The sequence below is a fragment of the Antrostomus carolinensis genome, unplaced genomic scaffold (genome assembly GCF_000700745.2).
Source record: "Antrostomus carolinensis isolate BGI_N321 unplaced genomic scaffold, ASM70074v2 scaffold9057, whole genome shotgun sequence".
NCBI classification, from domain to species: Eukaryota; Metazoa; Chordata; class Aves; order Caprimulgiformes; family Caprimulgidae; genus Antrostomus; species Antrostomus carolinensis.
This window is the reverse complement of record NW_010329489.1, coordinates 57,328-78,838: the sequence shown is the minus strand read 5'-3', so window position 1 is coordinate 78,838 and position 21,511 is coordinate 57,328. Positions and strand designations below refer to the sequence as shown.

At 40.6% G+C, this 21,511-nt stretch overlaps 1 protein-coding gene across 1 annotated transcript in view; it reads left to right on the top strand.

Annotated features, from left to right (window-relative positions):
• The window catches only part of LOC104528542 (histone acetyltransferase KAT6A), a 32,267-nt gene that overhangs the window by 9,116 nt on the left and 1,640 nt on the right, over positions 1-21,511 (top strand). The window contains 16 exon segments of the mRNA XM_029086107.1: positions 3,992-4,100; positions 4,979-5,094; positions 5,346-5,427; positions 6,197-6,332; positions 8,031-8,344; positions 9,541-9,659; positions 10,227-10,342; positions 11,223-11,364; positions 11,790-11,951; positions 12,891-12,984; positions 14,266-14,497; positions 15,613-15,823; positions 16,818-17,510; positions 18,322-18,664; positions 19,907-21,508; position 21,511. The exon segment at position 21,511 is cut by the window's right edge and continues 1,640 nt beyond it. Coding sequence (XP_028941940.1) covers positions 3,992-4,100; positions 4,979-5,094; positions 5,346-5,427; positions 6,197-6,332; positions 8,031-8,344; positions 9,541-9,659; positions 10,227-10,342; positions 11,223-11,364; positions 11,790-11,951; positions 12,891-12,984; positions 14,266-14,497; positions 15,613-15,823; positions 16,818-17,510; positions 18,322-18,664; positions 19,907-21,508; position 21,511 — 4,472 coding nt within the window.

Here is a 21,511-nt window from a genome sequence, read left to right as displayed (position 1 = left end):
AGTTAAGGTTTTAGGTTGCTGTTGATTTGAGGGGTGTGTTTTCCTTTTGCAGCTCTCTGTGACTCCTTAGAAATATTATTTCATCTAAGACAGGAACCTTTATTTTTTTGAATATTAGGAAGCTGGGACAAAGTCTAGGAGAGAGCTTACAGGATAGAGCTTTGGGTAAAGCAAACTTCAGTAGTTCGAACCGCCGGCTTCCTGAATCAGTGTCAAATGAAGGGAGTTTCTTTATACTGCGATTTCAATCTCCTTTCCCTCCCGCCTCCCTCCACCCCACGCAGAGGAAGTCTGTGCATGTGATCCCAATTGTGACGTACAGATCTTGAATTGTTTTAATCCTCTGATTAGAGGACTCGTTAGCTCTGGGAAGGTTATTTAACGATTGACTGTCTAAATATTTCCAGTTCACATTCTGTAAAGTTCTTCCCGTGCATGTCTCTCAGTAAGGCAGTTTCTTCAGTTTGAATGGCAGCACCAAATAGTATCCACCTGGCTTTTTTTTGGTTTTTTTCATAGGTTTCCAGACGTTGTAACCACTGCATAGAATTCAGGCTGTAAATACTGCACTGAGCTGTTAACCCTCACACCTCGCTGTACTCTTGTAGCACTATTTCTGAAACATAGAGGAAATCATCATTTATACGCATCTCTCCCCATTTCTGTTAAACTGTCCTATCTAATCTTAGAAGTCCAGAAAAATTGGTGACAGAAACAGCTTTTAGATGTATATATATGTAGTAGTTCTCTCCATTGTAGTAGTCCTTCATTGTAGTAGTCCTTCATTGTAGTAGTCCTTCCTCAAACAGCAGCACTTATTTGGATATCCTTTGGTTTTTTATTTTTAAATAACCCTTTTACGTTTCTTTTGGGAAGAGGTATGTATTTCATGGTTGTCATTTCTTCTGTATCCTTTTTTATCTTTTCTGCCTTACACTTGTTTTAATGTACCCTCATGTTTTAGGCCATCATTCTGCCGTATAAATACACTTCTTTCTTTCAAGTGAGACTCAACTAAGTGAATTGAAGACAGAATATCCATTGACAGTGGCAAACATACATACATGTATTACTGTACTAGTTTTTCATATGTCTATTAAAATATATTTAGTATTATTTTCTTGAGCACAAATAGTATTTTAAGGAGTTTCTGTTTTTATTCTGAGTTGCTTCATGTTTTTTCTTCACCATGCTGTCTGGAGAGAACATTAAGAATTGTGATTTTGTAACTTAGATAGGAGGAGGAGTCATTCACCACGTTAAAAAAACTGAACCCATTGCTGCCACAAGTTGATATTACTGAATAGTATTCCCCAAATTATGCTGTTTTCCCTATATATAACCAAAAACATTACTTGTAAAATTACTTTGGTAATATAAAATTCATTAGTACTTATTTTATTGAGGCATAGAACTGAAGCAAATTTCTTCCCCAGCCACTGATCCAAAAAGCGTGGAATCCAGCCTTTGTGATGCCCTGCTCACTGAAACATGTTTCCTCATGTTTTAAACCATTTGCTTCACGTGGTGTAGGTTGTACTTCCCCTCTGGCTTTCCTGGTTCATCTGCTCTTTCCAGTACCTTCAGCATTTGAGGCAGACCTTTGCAACAGCACGAGATGTGTGAAGTGAGAAGTAACGGTTTGTCACTTGTTTAAAAACAGACACACAAAACATTACCTGGCATGGATACTCGGAAGCCATCTATGAGTGCTTTTAGATGATAACTTCCTAGCTAGGAAACAAAGGTACTGTAGTGGGGATGGTTCTGTAAATACCAGTGGTGGTAGATCCTCTCTCTGGAGGGCTCACGTTCAGAATGTCTCAACAAGCACAGCAAAAAAAAAAAGAAAAAGAAAAAGTTGGTGTGAGTGCCTCTGTTTCTTTTACACCTACTCGATTCCAACCACAGTGACTACCACAGGCAGGTGTGTGGTGATGGGACAGAGACAGTCCTGGTATTTCGTGAGCCTGTGAGGGTATGAAAATGTCTGCAGGAAGTACAGTGCGTTCAGGTTACTGACGGTGACCGCTGCGGCAGTGTGGGCTACAGAGCTGGCTGTGAGTTTCCTACCTCACTTTTCCTAAGTTCAGAAGACTACAAAGCAGCTGTATTGGCCAAGCTGAGGTTTTAAAATTACACACACACACACACACTACTCCACTTCACCCTACTTTTTCCATAGGTACTTCTCCCACAGTCACCTTTAGGAGGGGGTACAGGCTGTGAATCTGTAGAGCACATTTGGTTTCTAGACATCCTTTGTATAGTAACAGCATGTGCTGAGGGGCTGGCAGGCTGTGAGCCACTCAGTCCAATTTGTTCTGGCTCCCTCCCTCCCTGAATCTGGTGACATCACGGAGATAGATGTGCTTGCGAGAAAAACAGCAGAAGGAGTTGAATGCCTGCCAAAAATTTGCAGTATGAAACTGAGCTGGCTGCTTCCAGTCCTGTTTTCGTGAATCTTTCGTTGTGTGCTTGCATTTTTCACTTGCCAGGATGTTCTTTGCTGAACAAACATAGCAGCAGTGAAAACTCTCCATACTTAGAATAACACAGTCTCATGCAGAAGCTTTGGAGGAGTAGCCTGATGTCTACATTCAGAATTATTCCAATTTAATAAATTATTCCAAATCATTTTGAATTCTAGTAGAATCTTATTCTTTATTGCCCCAAACTGTAGCTGATTTGTTTTTAAAATGTGGTTAGGTATTTGTTTGCAGTTTGTCAGAGGTGGGAAATACAGGGAACGTTGAAGCTGTGAGGGATAGTCATTGATCCCGTTCTTCCAAAGCTGGACAGTTTACACGTGGACATCCAAATGACGAACAGAGTGTGTACAAATACTGGCTAAAGAGATAAGAAAGACCGTCTTGGACTGTTGTTCTCTTTGATTCAATAAACTGCTCATGAACTTCCTGCAGAAGGTGCATGAGGTAGTTTACTTATTCCCTGAAAAGCTGCATGAACGTTCCAGCTTCGCTTTCACAAGGTTGCTTTCACAAGTGATGCAGCATAGCCACCGTTACAGGAGGCCACCTGTGTTTGGAGAAATGGTATATACTTTCTGTTCTTCCTGTTCACAGAAAAGCATTTATAATAAATAAAAAAATAAATGGCAAAGACAGCTAATGAAATTCACTAAATAATGTATAGAAAAATGATGGGGGGAACCATAACAAATATAATTGTTCATGTTTTCTAATGTTTCACAAGGAATATGCAGCTATTGTGGTCATATAAACGTTTTGTATCTACCTCCATCACGTATCTGGAAGGTGTGTGTAATCATATGAAGGTGTCATTGAATCTGAAATGATTCAGATAGGAGCTGCTAACACAATAAATTCCTCATAACTTGTGTACAAGTCTGCAGGGGCTGCAGTAGTGCTGGTTTTTTTAACGCAAGAACAAAGTGTATTGCACTACAACTGTTAAGAGTCACAGCAGATTCCTTGATGCAGCGTTGTGTGGGAGCACTACTGAAGTTTGTTTACTTGATTACTTGAATGAACTTTATTCGTAAGTCGTATTTTCCTACAAATTAGGTTTGCTCTGGCTAATGTCATGTACTTTGCTGCAGCTACGTGAGGATTTTGGAGGTGAAGTTGGATAGAAGTGTGTACAAGGTGAAGAGAAGCGTAGTTAAGTGCAGTTTTGACAAACTAAGGCACCAGCTCTCTCTGCCTTTGCATTCAGTTGTGTATTAATTTATAGCCCTCTTTCCCAACTTGTTTTTCCAAGTTTCCCCTAGCCCTGGAATTCCATTCTCTTTTTCTTTGTACCTGGGATTGTCTCTTGTCTTTGGAGCTCTAACTTCTATTCAGGTTACAGTTCATGCAGTGTTGTGCGGTGAGAACCAGCTCCAATCTGTGTGACACGGTGTATATCACATACTGTTGACACGTGATATCGATGTCTGTTTGATTTTGTGTGTTATGATTTGCTCCCTTGATACACTCAGTGCTTTTCTTGTCTGTTTTCCTCACAGCCGGTTGCTGAACCAATTCCAATCTGCAGTTTCTGCCTTGGTACAAAAGAGCAAAATCGGGAGAAGAAACCTGAAGAGCTCATCTCCTGTGCTGACTGTGGCAACAGTGGTAGGTGACCATTACAGTGCTGCTGGCTGTAACTCGTCTGCTTGAGACAGAAGAGCTTGGTGTGGTGACTACTCCTGACTCATAGAATCATAGAATGGTTTGGGTTGGAAGGGACCTTCAAGATCATCCAGTCCCAACCCCCCTGCCATCAGCAGGGACACCTTCCACTAGACCAGGTTGCTCAAAGCCTCATCCTACCTGGCCTTAAACACTTCCAGGGAGGGGGCATCTACACCTTCCTTGGGCAACCTGTTCCAGTGTCTGACCACCCTCACAGTGAAGAACTTCTTCCTAATATCTAATCTAAACCTCCCCTCTTTCAGCTTAAACCCATTTCCCCTTGTTCTGCCATTAACTGCCCTTATGAAAAGTCCTTCCCCAGCTTTCTTGTAGCCCCTTCAGGTACTGGGAGGCCGCTATAAGATCTCCCCGGAGCCTTCTCTTCTCCAGGCTGAACAGCAAGCTGAATTCTCCAGGCTGAATGCATCCACAAGGAGTATGCATTCCATGGCATATAATAGAGTTAGTTCAGCTGAATCTCGTGCTCCCAGAGGGCAGACAGTTAAGTTAACCTCATACACAAATAGTTAATTTGGCTGGGTTTCTTTAAAAATGTGGTAATGATGACCAGTGTTATCATGTTTCTCAATTCCGTTATGAACATTTATCCTGGTGGTTTTTTGTATGTGAGCCTGCCGCTTGCTATCGAGGGTATTGGGTTTGTGTTATAAGTAGATAAGAATAGAAGCACCTCAAAATAGGCATATCTAGATAACCAAACTTCTGCACGGGAATATCTAATTGATAAACTGTCTGTGAGTGTTAACAGCAGTGGAAGTGGAATGGTTTCACTGGTACAGTTTTCCCCTTTTCTGTAGGTCATCCGTCCTGTTTGAAGTTCTCTCCAGAGTTAACAGTTCGAGTGAAAGCCTTGCGATGGCAGTGCATCGAGTGCAAAACATGCAGCTCCTGTCGAGATCAGGGCAAAAATGCTGTGAGTATAGTGGAATGTGGACTGAATGAAGAGGATATCAGTCTTGTGGATGTTAAACTACAAAATAAAATCATTCTAGAGCCAAATATTTGCAGCTTTGGTTTGAGTCTGGTGGTCTTTCTAGGACCTGTGAAATACCATGATGTGTAGTTGAAAACTATGTGCGTGTCCTCTGAGATGGTGACAGATTAATGGAGGGCTTGATGCTGATGCAAATCTAAAGAGATGTTAACTCGATCTGTCTTCAACAGGATAACATGCTATTTTGTGACTCATGTGACCGTGGTTTTCACATGGAGTGCTGTGACCCCCCTCTCACCAGGATGCCAAAAGGTGAGGACATTGTGATGAAAAGGGTAATTTAAGATGGCATTGGAGGAGATCGGTGGGTAGAAAGTGCTTCCGCCTATTTGGTCCTCTTTTAGCTACATCTAACCTGTTCTTCGCAGCGTTGCTTTTCAGCTATTAAAACTAGAGAAGGGTCAGAACTTCACATCTGGATTTTCCACTGTCTCCTACTTCCTGCACGTTACTGTCTATGAAGGGTTTGGAAAAAAATCTTTGAGATTTGAGGGAATAGAAGTGATCCTTGCAGATTAAGATTATCAGCTTCCATTTGAATCAGGAGCCTTGTACAAAAGGAAGATAGGAGCTTCTAAGTTTTTGAAGTCATATCCATTTGCACAGTAGAGAATCCTAGAGTACAACCAAACTTCTCTTTTCCATCAGAAAGCAGGTTATCTAGGGAAGTTTCTTCCTTGGCAGTTAGAAGAAAAATTTCATATAGAAGATAGATGGAAGTGGTGTAGTTGTAAGCAGAATATGGGATAATTGAATGTGTTATTTTTTTTGTGGTTTTCTGATAATGTGCTATGAATTAAGGAGACTTCGTGCATGGTTATGGAAAGTACATGAGGGCAGGGAGGGGTGGGAAGTTAACTGGACTGAAACACACACATAATTTTTCTTACATGTATATGTGATAACTGGGGCCTTTGGTACTGTTCATGCCTTTTCTGTCAGAAGGCCCAGGGCCTGTAACTCTCCATTTTGTTCTATGTAGATGTCCCTTGCATTCAATGACGGGACTTGTGTCTTGTAGGTATGTGGATATGTCAGATATGTCGGCCACGGAAGAAAGGAAGGAAACTTTTACACAAGAAAGCGGCACAGATAAAGCGACGCTATGCGAACCCAATAGGACGTCCCAAAAACAGGTTAAAGAATCAAAATACAACGTAAGTCTCTCTATAAGGAGGAGTAAGGTGTGAAATTCTATGGGGCAGTGGGTATTTCTGAAGTGTCTGGTTCTACTCTGTGAGAAGATTTATTTTACAATGAAGAGCTTTTCTTTATTCTTTAATGCAGAATTTATGAAGAGAGGTAGGAAAGACTGGAAGTAATCTCTGTGCTTCTTTTTCCCTAGATTTTTGACTTTTTGTAATAACTTACTGTTTAGTTTTTAACTATTAGTTATAGTCATAGATTAATTTTACTGTTCATGTCACGTCTATTTTGCTGGATGGCTGCTTCTTCCAGTGTAACTGTTTTGCTTTGCATTTCTTAAGAACCCTCTCTGATGTTTAGGGAAACTAAGTAACCTACAATGAAGTGTGAGAGGTTGTTTTTTGACATATATTTAATCTGACACTGCTGCCAGAAAATATTTGGCCCCTTTCTGCTTCCATTCTACATGTTTCTGCATTTGTGGAGCACTCTATTGTGCTGGGACAGAATGTGTGGCCTTGTCATGGTTGTTGTGGGACAGCCAGTCATCAGGGAATTGGATTTAAGTGGGCAGAAGTTATTTGGCTAAGTGTTCAGCCAGAGCAATTTCCTTGAATTAAGATTGCTGTGCAGTGCTTGTTGTGCTGCAGCACTATTGACTGTGCAGGGGGCAAAACAATGAAGGAGCATGTCACACAAACTTCTGGTTTGGGCATGAGATCAGCTTGAAAGAAAAAGTTCAACTACCACTCGATTCTAACCAATAGTACCAGAGGTTATTCCAGAAAAAAAACTTAACGAAATTTAATACTTATAAAAATGTAGAAGGAATGTCTCTCTTGAACGTCCACATTTTTTTCAGTCTGTGTGATACCTTTACTTAGAGAAACTCCTAATACAATTCAGAGGGGCAAGAGGAAAGCTAGCTGTCTGCTACTGCTGTTTTGTCTCTTTTAATTTTTATTTCATTATTTATTCACCATTTTTTTTTGCCTTTGTTCCATCATTTCACTTGCAAAATATATCCACAGAATTATGCACAGATGCTTAGTCTTTTTAGGAAAAAGCAGCCTATTTCTATCCTCTGTAGCTGCAAAGATCGTAGCTAAAAACAATCAGCTTCCTGAAACAGCACTTGGTCTAGGGCAATCCCTCTGAGAAGCATTAAATACTCAAGTTATCTCAGTAGAGGTTTAAAATTTCCAGCCTGAAAGATGGCAGCTGGTTGGAGATCAACACTGATTTCTGCTGAGATGACCGTTAGTGGTGCAGGTTCTCAGCTAACGCGTGTGTCCCGCACGCGTTAACTTGCTGTGTAGCTCTCACGACAATTTCCCACCAGTACGAAAACTGGCCAGCGTCAATGTTTAATGACTGTGTAAATTGAAATCTTCTGTACAGTGTATTCATTCTGGCTACTCGTTTTAAAATTTAATGTTGTATTAAATTTGGTGAAAGTCCATTGTTTATACTTAAACTAATTGCACATAATGTTCAGCGTGGAGAAAAACAGTGCAGTGCTTCTACTGAAATGTCTAGAATCCCAACTCCTCCAGGGTACACGGGCTCTTGACTAGTTCTTTATTATTAAACTTTTGAGTTCACATTTAGCTTCTGTGTAATTGATAAATAAGTAGGGAAGATGGTAATCCACAACCCAAAACAAACCACCTTACCAAATCTTCTCATTCTCACTTCTTATTCTTTAGATCAAAAGGCCCTTTCAGCAAAGTTCGAACTGGCCCTGGTCGGGGTCGGAAGCGTAAGATCGCTCTGTCCAGCCAGTCAGCATCATCAGAGGGACGATACCTGGAGCAGACAGATGTCTTGGACTTCTGCAGAGATGGCAGCACCACCTTGAAGTTTAACAAGAAAACCAAAGGGCTTATAGATGGCCTCACTAAATTCTTCACTCCCTCCCCTGACGGACGAAAAGCTCGAGGGGAAGTGGTTGACTATTCTCAGCAGTATAGGATCAGGAAAAAGGGTACCAGGAAATCTAGCACTTCAGAATGGCCCACAGGTAAAGATTTTTCACCCTGCCAATGTAAGTATCCTGTACACCAAGAAAATATTCAAAGGTTAGGATGTTGAAGTGACTAGAATTGTTAGAAGCTGGAAACTTTGAGCTGAAAGTTAACACTCAAATGCAGTTACCTGTGGTGCATTGAGGTAGAATAGCAGTTGGAAAAAGGAAGCAATCCTAGAGACCTTTGCCTCTGTATGTCATGGCAAGGTGTGATGAGGGATTGGATTATTACTGTGAGGTAAAATGTCCTTTGTTAATGAGGGGCTTGCAGATAGTCCTAGGAAATATGCTAAATAATGTCACATTTGAAAGAAGTAATGTAGGGAGTGGTTAATAAAAATAAGAACAGCAAGGTAGAAGTATGAAATGGGAAACAGATAATTAAAACCAGTCTGACAGACCCATGAGTTTCTGATCTATGTTACAGACTTACATGCAAATGTTTCTTAATTTTCACAGCCATAGAGGAGCCTGCCTCATGCGTTTTGGCACCTTCTTGCTGGAGAGCATCCCTTCTTTTGAACACAGTTCTGCTTTCCTTGTTTTCTTTTCTAGCTTAAGACATTAATCTATGACTGGACCTTGATTTAATCTCTGTATTCAGGTCTTTACAGTCTTGTTGAATAGCTTGAATTGTTCCTAAGCAAGCACTGGAAAATATCCCACAATAACATACAAGGTTTACAGCTTTAGAATAGTTATGTGCATTATCCCAGCTGATGCTGGAAGAATAATAATGTATCTTAACGCTTTGAGGGTGAGATGGAGTGTCTTGTGGGTTTTGTTCACTTTTTTTATGGAAGGGGTGTTTTTTGAGTGACGAACATTAAGTGTCCTGGTCTTGGTTGCACCAAAAAAGGCATTTAAATAGTTGTGATCCTTGTTTGTGAGAAACAGACGTAGTGGTAAGCTGTTTATCCAAAACTGTCTCATCATTGCAAATGCCTTCATGATACTGTGAATGTCTTAAGTGATGAGTTTTGAACCTGGTTAAATATATGACAGTACTTCTTACATGGTCCCAAATCCAGAAATGGTTCTTCCTTTGTGGTCCCAAATCTGAATAGAAAATCCCATCAAAAAAACTTGGCACAGTGTCTGAATACAGCCAGATGATGTTTGTCGCTGCACTAAAAAGCAAATACTCTTTTGTAAATGTACGTGAAGACAATTTTCTCTCCCATTTACAGACAATCAGGATGGCTGGGATGGAAAACAGGAAAATGAGGAGCGTTTTTTTGTGAGCCAGGATGTCTTGACTGAAAAAGACATGGAGTTATTTAGAGATATTCAGGAACAAGCACTGCAGGTAAAGTTACATTTTCAGTGTCTGGCAGTAAGTACCAAATCTGTAAAAGAAATTTAAACAAACCCAAAAAACCCACCTCAAGCCAATGACAAAAGATAACAACAAATACAGACTCCAGATGAGTCAGTGTGTCGTAGAAGCTAACACAGTTGGTTTCTGCTACTTGAGAGTTAATGGGGAACTAACCTCAAGAGAGCTGAAGGGTAATATCAGAGTGAGCATAAGAGGTTAAGGTGGGCATCTAAAAAGCCTTGAGGGCTGTGGCTTTAGTTGTGTCAGAACATAGAGCTCTTAAATAGCTGGCAAAGCGTGTGGACAGTTAAAACAATAAAATATGGGCCACTCTACTGGCAGCATGGGTCGCACAGGGCCTCTGCCTAATTAAAACATTCCTCTTCTAGATACTTTTAACTCCTTAGGGAACAGGATAGAGCATCACTGTGTGTGTCCGTGTGCACATATATGTAGTAGATAAGAATGTTTTCATTTATTTCAGCTTAGAGGTTGATGCTTTATTTTCACTTGGAAATTCACAAAAGCTTTTTTCTTTTTTTTCTCCCTGCATAGAAAGTAGGGGTGACTGGGCCTCCTGATCCACAAGTCCGATGCCCTTCTGTCATCGAATTTGGCAAGTATGAAATCCAGACCTGGTACTCCTCCCCGTATCCACAGGAATACTCGAGGTATAACTGAACAGTCTTCTCCTTTGTTCTGCTTCAGTGTTTATGAGCAAGCTGTACCCCAGCAGGCATAGAAATCTTAAGAAGATTCTATCTGAATGTAGGACAGAAGCAAAGTACACATAATCCAGATCCTTTTCATGGTAGTTTATAGATGTCTTAAGGTCTTTTTAGACTGAGTCAAAAAGTTGATAAGCTCTCTGCAATGACCTGCATATGCTGTGAGCATTTGAACTGCCACAGGAGCATATGATTAGATGGATTCCCAAAGAACTGACATATTCCATGCTCTGAGCAGGGAGCAGCCTTAGCTAAATGACCTGGTACTGGGCTATTGTTAAGCATGTAAGTGATTAGAGTGTCTGACTCACAGTACATTGGTTCTTTACCGGTGGTATCACAGAATGGTTTGAGATGGACCTTTAAAGACCATCTAGTCCAACCCCCCTGCCGTGGGCAGGGGTGTTTCAATAGATCAGGTTGCTCATAACCCCATCCAGCCTGACCTTGAACACTTGCAGTGATGGTGCTTCTGCAGTTTCTCTGAGCAACCTGTGCCAGTGTCTGACCAGCTGTATCATAAAAAAAAAAAGTCTTCCTTCTGTCCAATCTAAGTCACCTGCCTTTCAGTTTAGAGCCACTGCTCCTGTTCCATCACTACAGGCCTTGGTAAAGTCTCTCTCGGTCTTTCTTATAAGCCCCCTTTATATGTTGAAAGGCTGCAATACGGTCTCCCTGGAGCCTTCTCTTCCCCAGGTGGAGCTGACCTTGTGTATGTGCCACTGGATTTCGTTTCATCACAGCTCTTTATGTGCAGGAGTGAGGAATTTTGTACAAAAGTTTATATCTTCAGTCTCTGATCTTTCTTTATTTTTGTTTACAGGCTACCCAAGTTGTACCTTTGTGAATTCTGTCTAAAGTATATGAAAAGCAGAACTATTCTCCAACAGCATATGAAAAAATGTGGCTGGTTTCATCCTCCAGCTAATGAAATTTACAGAAAAAACAATGTTTCAGTCTTTGAGGTAAGTTAGAAAACTAAGCCGCTCACTTTTGTCTATAAAATAGGGTCTTTAGCACCCAGTCATGTGGTAAGTTTTCCATAGGCCTAAAGATCTGCATCCTTGAAGCATTCAGTTGCCAAGAGTGAAAAACTACAAGCAAGCAGTGGGAACTGACTTCATGTATAGATTATTCATCCATAAAACATTTGTGAAAATGCTTTTTCATTTTAAGAAATGAATTTGAAGTCCTCTCTTGAGCAATGAATGTAACAGTGACTTGGCCACAGCCTTTGTGCTGTGGAAGTTTAAGTCTTTTGAGAGGCTACCTGTGACAGAGGAGTCTTTTTTTTCATGTTAGACATTTCAAACATACAGGGATACCCAGATGAAGCATGTCATTGCATGACAGCAAATGGAGTGACAAAACTTTTCCTCATTTCTTTAAGGTTGATGGCAACGTCAGCACTATCTACTGCCAGAATCTGTGTTTGTTAGCCAAACTCTTCCTGGACCATAAGACTCTCTATTACGATGTGGAGCCATTTCTTTTCTACGTGCTGACACAGAATGATGTCAAGGGCTGTCACCTTGTTGGCTACTTTTCCAAGGTAAGTATTTAAGTACTTCAGTCTTTGAATTGCATTTGCTATGGTGAGAAATGCTGCTTCAGTCTTTAACTTGTTGTAATTTAAGCCCTTGCATTTTTATATATGATCTAATATAAGTATAAATATCTGTCCAACCAGATTTTATTGATGTTACATTCAGAGACCACTAACTAATAAAACCAGATTTCCTCTTAATGTTGAATGCATATATTCTCTAAAAAACTTCTGCTGCAGCTAGTAAGCTTAAAAAAAACCAACCAACCAAAAAAACAAACCAAAAAACCCCAAACCTCTTCCTCTTCAAATGACTTCCTACTCTTGTTGGTGATGGGTAGTACTTTTTGTGAGATGAACGTTGTTACCAGGCAGTTCTGTCTCATGTTTCCTTCTGTAAGTACATTGTTTTCCAAACCAGTTTGCCAATTTTGCACCTCATTTCAAACCTTTTATTTTTTTAAGGGAACAGGGGCAAGATTTCAGCTGGGCCTTTGCTTAAGATTTTTCTCTGCAATTGTTTTACTTATTTTTAAATAGCTTTAATCAAAGCTTTTCCTTTCAGTGTTCAGAACAGCAGATTCACTGGAATACTGCAGTCTTTTCCAGTTAATTTAGCTACCTTCAGATTTACGCTTGGAACTTCATGTTCTATGCGGCCCATCTTCTTTACTATGTTGTATCTAAGCAGGAGGTTGTAGTTATGTCAGGGTTTCATTCTTTTTGTTTTTCTGAACTGAAATGGTGGTAATAGAGTTTTAATATTATTCTCTCTTTTAAAAATATTTTCTTTGCACACAGGCATTGCTGTTCCTAAGAAAATTTGACTTTCTATCTCAGTTTTTGCTACAGAAGTAATGAAGGACTTGTACAAAACAACTTCTACTGTCTCTCATGAATCTTTTTTTTTGTTTTTTTCCTGCCTTTTTTCTTTTTTCCCAACAGGAAAAACACTGCCAGCAGAAGTACAATGTTTCCTGTATAATGATTCTTCCACAATACCAGCGTAAGGGCTATGGCAGGTTCCTGATTGACTTCAGTAAGGAACAACTTTTTATTTACTTTTTTTAGTCTTTATCTTTTCATATTTTAAAGAAGGGCTTAACTGTGAAAGAAGACATTTTTCAAATTAAAAAACATCTCAGGACAAAGGACTCTAAAGCTCACAAAATCATATGAACTTCACAATTTACTCTTATTGTTGGAAAGCTTAAATTCTAAAGAAAACCTGATCATTTTTCCCCTAATTCTCATGTTTCCTGGATAAACAACTTACGGTGGAAACTGTAAGCATGTGTCAGTATAAAGTTTTTAGCAGAAGCTCACCTTGTGCACGTAGTTTCTACAGAACACCAACCCTAAATCTGTTGAAACCTTCAGCAGCTTGGTTAGGTGAATGAGTGTCTTGAGGAAAAGATAGTCATAGTTACACTTTAATTTAGCTTTGAGAGCAACAAACCAAGCCATACTTAGGCTCTGAATACTCAAAGAATTCTCACATTCATACATGGATCTCCACTGTAACTCTGTCTAGTCTCACTATGCCAAGTGCAGTCTAATGCAGCCCTCTCTGTAGACATGCTCATTTTGGAATTAATGTCCAGAAGAAAAATCCTACTGATATAATGATATTAGAATGATTTTGCTGGCAAATATCCTTGTGTTAGATAACTTGTTCTCCTGAAAACATTGGTGAAACAAAAGAACTCAAGGTATCTTGAGAAATCAACAAATGTGGGCTATATTAGAGCAGCAGCAAGAAGATGCATTTGTCACCTGGTTCCCTCCTCCCTGCTTTGTCATACTGTGGAGGATATAACCTCTCAGTCTTTATTGAACCTGTGCAGTGTATCACAGTCTGAAATTAATTAAGTCTCTGCAGATAGAGCTTGGTACTCTCCATTGCAACCCTGAAGTTTGACAGCAGAGAAGTTTCAAGAAAACTGTTTGCCGTATTAGTTTTAAATGGCTAAAATATGTTTTCCTTCTGTTATCTTCAAAATTGCTATTGCAATTAGAAGATAACTCAGCAGACTGCACTTCAGGCTTAGTATAGTTTCTAGGTAGGCAGCTGCTGCCATCTCGTGGCATTGCCCATAGCCAATATTGGATGGCAGTGTTCTTTAGAAATCTCATGTGCTATCATTGAATAAAAAAATTGGCTGGACCACTCAAGTGTATCCTTCAAAATTATAATTGATATCTTGTAGGCAGCATTCAGCTACTTTCTGGAAAAAATACCTTTGTTGAAGTTGGGCTGGAAACAGAAGCTATAGATGCTAATTTTAATCTTTTTTCTTTTTTTTTTTAACATCTTTAGGCTATTTGCTTTCAAAGCGTGAGGGTCAAGCAGGATCACCAGAGAAGCCCCTGTCAGACCTGGGGCGCCTGTCATATATGGCTTATTGGAAAAGTGTAATATTGGAGTGCCTTTATCATCAACGTGACAAGCAATTAAGCATCAAGAAATTGAGTAAGCTGACTGGAATCTGCCCTCAAGATATCACTTCCACTCTACATCACCTACGAATGCTTGACTTCCGTAGTGATCAGTGAGTACAGGAGTCCTGTTGTATTTCCGAATAGCTTCAGATGTATTTGAATGAGATTTAATGGCGTTTGGAAACAAGTTACATATAATAAGCTTGGTTTTATTTAAGTCTTAAGTGTCCAAATACTGGCTGTAGAGATTTATGATGCTCATGGGCGATGCAAGAACTGTTCAGTGACAAAACTGGATCAGATTTCCAGCCGTGTAGCTCTGCAACTGTGGCACTTCGGGGTAATTTGCAGCTGTGAGAGAAAGCAAGCTGATCTCCTGGCCGTATTCTCTTGGGATCCCTCAGCTTAATCAGTCTAATGGATTAGCAAAACAGAGTAAAGAACAGCAGTTTCCCTTCTCTAGAGGGAATTCTGTTCCTTTTTTCAGTCACAGTTGTTTCCCCGCTTTTCTCTGTGCCTCAAAGATGCCATTAACTGTGGGAACTAACGTGGGATGCTTGAGCAGTGGGATACATCACTGGGAGAAATGCTGTGTGGATATAGAATAGAGGCAATCTGCTTGCCCAGCTGAGTGTACAGGTCAAAGGAAATATTGTGAATTATTCTTGATTCAGACTATAGCAGTTTGGGGAGTGGGGTTGTATTCTGTTGTGTTTTCTGTTAAACTGGGAATTTATCTGGAAAACTCTCAAGTTATTTGAGAGCAGTTTTTTTGTCCTCATTTCACTGTATATTTTAATCAGTGGTATTACTCCCAGCCCCCTGAACAAAATTCAATCTGTTAGTGGGACTGTAACTTTTTAAAGCAGTCTTTTTATTACTATTCAGTATCTTTCACCTTATATTGCCTGTTCCCCAAAGGGCATGACTCTTGTCCATTTAATACAAACTGATTCTCTGGAGCTGAATGTTAACTCCTGGAAGGATAATGGCTTCACTATTCACAAGAAGTGGAAAGACTTTAGCAACAGTTTTAAGATGCTTTCTCTGGTAGTCTGATGGTACTGCAAATTGTACAATTTTAATGAGCTTTCTGTCCTCTCTGAAGTTAATGGCAGCACTGATTGAGAGTACACAGATTTTTCTTTAATATCTTGTATGTGTTTCACGTGACAACGTGTATAGTATGTAGCCTGTTGTTGATCAGACTATTATTACTGTTTAGATTTGTGATCATTCGTCGGGAGAAACTTATCCAGGAACATATGGCAAAGCTTAGAACTAATGTTCGACCTATAGATGTAGATGCAGAATGTCTACGTTGGACACCTGTTATAGTTTCCAACTCAGTTGTCTCTGAAGATGAAGAGGAGGAGACAGAGGATGGGGAAAATGAAGAGCAACAACAGCAGAAAGAAAAGGATCCAGAGACCAGTGTAAGAGTGAATCTTTTGATTCTGTGTGGCATATAGTTTACACTTGATGCTTTTGCAGGCAGCGCTAACAAGATTTCAAATGCCAAGCTTGGGCATTTGGCATAATCATTAAAAGCAATGCAGTCATAATTAGTTTATGTATCTTTATAGTTTCAGATTAGAAACTAAAAATAAGGAAAACATTGAGGCATAATCTAGAGAAAGGTTAAAGACTATCTCTGCAAGGAGTAAAAAGACTCTTTCTGTCCGTAATAATTTCTGCAGGATATTGTTGTGGGGTTTTTTTAAAAAAACAACAAACAAAAAAACCTCCTGCCTCCCACTCTCAAGCAACCTGGTCTCGTCCAGTGCTTGAAATTGATTTGGGTTGACCCAGTATTTCTGTCAGTGACAAACATAATAAATGGAGATGAATCAACAGAAACTTCTAATATATTTCACTAAATGTTTTTGTTGTGTACTTTTACAAAACCACTAATAGCTTTAGAATTACTACCCTCAGAGCAGTGAAGGTTTCTGAAATCGAGGCTGCTGTCTTTGGAGGGTTGCACTCTCAAATCAGGTGATGAGCACTGATTAGGATACTAAGAGGCAAATTGTGCACTGTTAGTGGATTTACATTAAACTAATTGTGCATTTTAATGGAAAAATAACTTCAATTTTGTCTCACTTTTTTCTTGAAAATTACACAAATGTTGTGTTTGATTGTAGCAAGATGATGTTTACGTTCCAGCAGGCCACTGGATGGCTGCTGCTGACTGAAGTCACTTGTGAGGAAGCTAATTGAGGTACATGATGACCTGAGAGGAAAGGAATAGCAGTTAGCACTATTAGAATCTCATAAAGCTCAATTCTTTTGTTATTCTCAGATTCTTAAAAGTTGTTCTTGTTAAGCTTTTCTGCCTTCTTGCTCAAAAGCTTTTGCAGAATTGAGTTCAGGATAGACATGCATGCTTAAATAGGAAATGTGAAATCTGTTTTTTATTTAAATCAGATGGTAAAATCTGTGTCATGGGAGAAGAAAGAGCAAGAGCCTTACTCACCTCCAGAGAGTGAAAAAAAGCCAGACATTGTTGCTCCAGCCAATTCTTTACGGCCCAACAAGCACTTTTTTCCTCTGGATAGTCTTCCTGCAAACAGTCAGCCATCACGGAGAGGTCGATGGAACCGCAAGGGCAAAAAACTTCGGGAGCCCTTTTGTGAGAAGGAACCAGTACTGGCCATTGAGGACAAAACAGCAGTTCCCAGCGGGCGATGCAGCGAATGTGAGGAGAAATCGGCAGCCTCACGAGGCCGTTGCAGTGACTGTGAGGAGAAGTCAGCAACCTTGCAAGGAAGATGTGGTGAATGTGAGGAGAAGTCTCCAGCCCCAAGAGGCCGGTATCCTGAAGATGAGGAAAAATCTGCAGTTTCCCAGGGACAATATGGTAAAGGTGAAAAATCTGCCATTCCCCATCGGCGGTACAGTGAGGGGATGGAAAGGTGGAGAGGGCAGTTGAAAAAGAACACGGAGCCACTGAAGTGTAGATTCCTGGAAGACTGCGACAGATTACCCCGCCGCTACAGCGACAGTGATAGGGCACTTCTGAGGTGCTTTAGTGAGAGTAGTGAAGAGGAAGATGATGAGCCTGTGAGTCCTCGATCAAGCTCTCCACCTGTTCTTACCAAACCGACGTTAAAACGAAAGGTGCGTGCCTTATGTTTCTTGTCTCTGACTGTATCATGGGGTCTGTTGTGTCAGTCTGTTGGTGCTTTCTGAAGGACTGTGCAGTTCCCGAGGTGTGTGTTAACTGGATTAACAGGGAGCATCTGCTCAGTGTTCCAGACCTCGTCTGGAGGGTACTTTCTGCCACCTTTTTGTAGTGGTGGTTTTTGTTGACTCAAGAGGTAGGAGCCTTTTAATTCCAACTTCTGCCTTGTGCTTTTGATTTTTCCACCTTGGTTATTAAAGTTTTACTCAGTCACACAAAGTAGAAACACTTACGGTCCTACTTTTAAAAAAAGCTTGCAAAACACAAGTGCAATCTGAACAACTAAAATCAGTGTAAGGTCTTTAGAATGACTTACCACGGAGATGTGAATTCTCTCAACGTGAGCAAGAAAATCCTCTCTTGGTGGGATGCTGCACTAAAAAGTTCTCTCAAAGTATCATCTTTGCAGCTTATTCTAAACTATTCACATCTACGTTGTAGTGTCTCTGAACTTTCAGCTATTATGGATGGGCTGTTGGCTTCAGCTGTGTAAGTGGTTTATGCTGTTGCACAAACGTCAGGCTGGCAATCTTCACAGAAGCTGGTCATCTTGCGTTCTATTTGACATCTGTTTAACTGAAGGCAGGTGCCCATCAGTATTTCTAGTGAAGTCTAGATTCCAGAAGGAAACCCTCTAGTCCTGCTTAGACTGTTTAACTCTGCTGTTCATGTTTTCTGTTGATCAGTGTTTTTTATTTCTACTGCATGTGATAAAATGTCTTCTCTTCTCCCACCTTCCGCTTTCAGAAACCAATTCTTCATAGGAAGAGGCGAGTCCGCAAGCGTAAGCACCACAACAGCAGTGTTGTCACTGAAACAATCTCGGAGACCACAGAAGTGCTGGATGAACCATTTGAGGACTCAGAATCTGAACGACCAATGCCCCGATTAGAGCCTACATTTGAGATTGAGGAGGAGGAGGAAGAGGAGGAGGAGGAAGAAGAGGAGGAGGAGGAGGAGGATGAAGAGGAGGAGAATGAACTTCTGCCCAGTGGATACTTTCGGCACTTAGCCCCACCAGACACACTCAGGCATAGACCCTCTTCTAAGAGGAAGTCCAAAGATGAGGAGGAGTCTGATGACACTAATGGTATGTTTGGTGGTATGCTGTTGAAAGTTTAATGTAAATGGTGTGTCAGTGAGTGTCAGATGATACTAGCTCATGACAGAACAAGCTGCTTACCTTGTCCTGCAACTTCTAGCCAAAGGGTAGGGTTAGGCATAAATTACCAGTCAAACCAGCCTCAAACATTCCTAAGCCTTTTGAAAACATGGTGCATGTTTTAAGTATCTTATTAGCAATGGCCTGATCACAGGATGTCCTTTTGATTCAGCTTTCCTAGTAGAATTGGTATCTGTGATTGTGGGAGAACCAATGCAGCAGGGTTGCTTACAGAAATAAAGCAGAAATTAATTGGAGACCCCTCAGTTTTCTGCAACAAAGAGAAATAATAAATTGTCTGTTTTGAGATCCTGCTCTTCATCACATTGCATGTCCTACTTCTCAGCTTCTCATATCTCCTTAAAGTTCTCTGAACCTTCAGTTCATAAAATAAAATCATTTGGATGGAACTGGTTCCTTAGTGTGTGCTGACAATTCAAAAGAAACATCTGTCATTCATATGCTCCGTTAGTAATCTTCATTATGGCTGTTAACAATTGTTTTGTTCTCTTGATGGTCTACATAGTTGAAGGCAGTCAGCCAAATAAAAATGAAGAACTGTGTGAAAGAGAAGTACGATGCTGTTATCCCACAATAAAAAATCATTACTGGAACAAACTAATTATTTTATGGCTTTCAACAAGCCTGTAGTTAGCAGAGGGGAATTTTTCTTTAAAAGTATTTGAATACTGAAAGCATTCATATGATTCCAGCCATATATACTATCCATTTAGCATCAGGTACCCTTAAATCCTTATAGTAGCACATAACTATCTAAATGGAAACATGCTTTTATTGCAACTTCATTTGTTCGCCTACACTGGAGCATTTTCATTTGTAAACATATTGTATAAATAAAATTTGTAAAGGGTGATGAGTCTTTCCAGGACTTTATTGTACAGCCTAGTGTTTAATTTCAATTGTGTATTAAAGACTGGGAGCTTTGACCATACAAAATCTTGAAAGCATTGAAAGTCTTTGAGAATGTAGTGTGCAGTGTGATTGCTAACGAGCAGGCCTTGATCCTTCTTGCTACCCTTCACAATAAATCTCTAAGCTAGTATTGATACATAAAGTTGATAAACATCATGAGAATGCTTGGGAAAGCTTCTGTGAATTACCAGGTCAAACATAAATGTCTGAACAGTATCTTTCACTTTGTGTTTTCAGGTAACCCAACTTTGAAACCATTATCTATGCTGAGAAAATGTGAAGCAAAGGATTCTTCACTTGAGACAGATACTTCTACGCCCATGAAAAAGAAGAAGGGATGGCCAAAAGGGAAAAGCCGAAAACCAGTCCACTGGAAGAAAAGACCTGGTCGAAAACCAGGTTTTAAACTGAACCAGGAAAAGGTGCCACCATCCGTTCAGGATGAAGGAGTTGATGCAGTGGTAGCTAATTCAAAACCAGGACGTAAACCCAAAATTTCAGATGAAGAAGAAAGTATTGAGCAGAAAGAAGAGCTGCCTCTTACTGAGGAGAGGAAAGAGAAAGATGTGAATATGGAAGCAGAAGAGGTAGAAGAGGAAGATATATCCAGCAGTGAAGTAAGAGCAGTTTCTCCAGTGGACAGCAACAGCAGTCCAGTGCCGGAAGTAAAAGAGCCTGAGATAGAAGAGGAGGTAGAGGAGAAGCCACGGGTTTTAGAAGAGCAAAGGCAATCAGAAGATGATCAGCAAGAACTAGATGAACCTGAGCATGACCATGAGGAAGAAGAGGAAGTTGCAGTAGTGACAAATCAAAATGAAGATCATGATGCTGATGATGAAGATGATGGTCATCTGGAGTCTGTGAAGAAAAAAGAATTGGAGGTACAGCCTGTTAGAGAAGGGGTGAAGGAGGAGCCTGAGGTGCAAGAATGTTTTTTAGAAACAAGCATACCAAGCAGTAGAGAAGATGAAGCAAAAGAAAAAGATGAAGCAGAAGCAGATTCTGAGGAAGAGCAGGCTTCCAATGAGACGTCAGTGGGTTCAGAGCACGTCCCTGGATCTGAAGATGATCACGAAGAAGAGCAAAGTAATAAAGAAAGGTTAGTTGAATTAAAGGAAGAGGAGGAGATTCCTCATAGTGAACTAGATCTTGAAACTGTTCAAGCAGTCCAGTCCTTGACACAGGAGGAAAGCAACGAGCATGATGTAGCTTACCAGGACTGTGAAGAAACTCTTGCAGCTTGTCAGACTTTGCAGAGTTACACCCAGACTGAGGAGGATCCTCAGATATCAATGGTTGAAGATTGCCAGGCCTCAGAACACAACAGTCCAATATCCTCTGTCCAGTCCCACCCCAGCCAGTCTGTACGTTCTGTCAGCAGCCCCAACGTGCCTGCTCTGGAGAGCAGTTATACCCAGATAAGTCCTGAACAAGGATCCCTGTCCGCACCCTCTATGCAGAACATGGAGACCAGCCCCATGATGGATGTGCCTTCAGTATCGGACCACTCTCAGCAGGTGGTGGATAGTGGCTTCAGTGACCTTGGCAGCATTGAGAGCACTACGGAGAATTATGAAAACCCCAGCAGCTATGACTCCACTATGGGAGGCAGCATTTGTGGAAATAACTCTTCTCAGAGCAGCTGTTCATACGGAGGACTGTCCTCTTCTAGCAGCCTCACTCAGAACAGTTGTGTTGTCACTCAGCAAATGGCAAACATTGGCAGCAGTTGCAGCATGATGCAGCAAAACACTGTCCAGCCTGCAGCAAACTGCAATATCAAGTCACCTCAGAGCTGTGTAGTAGAAAGGCCTCCAAGTAACCAGCAACCAACAACACAGC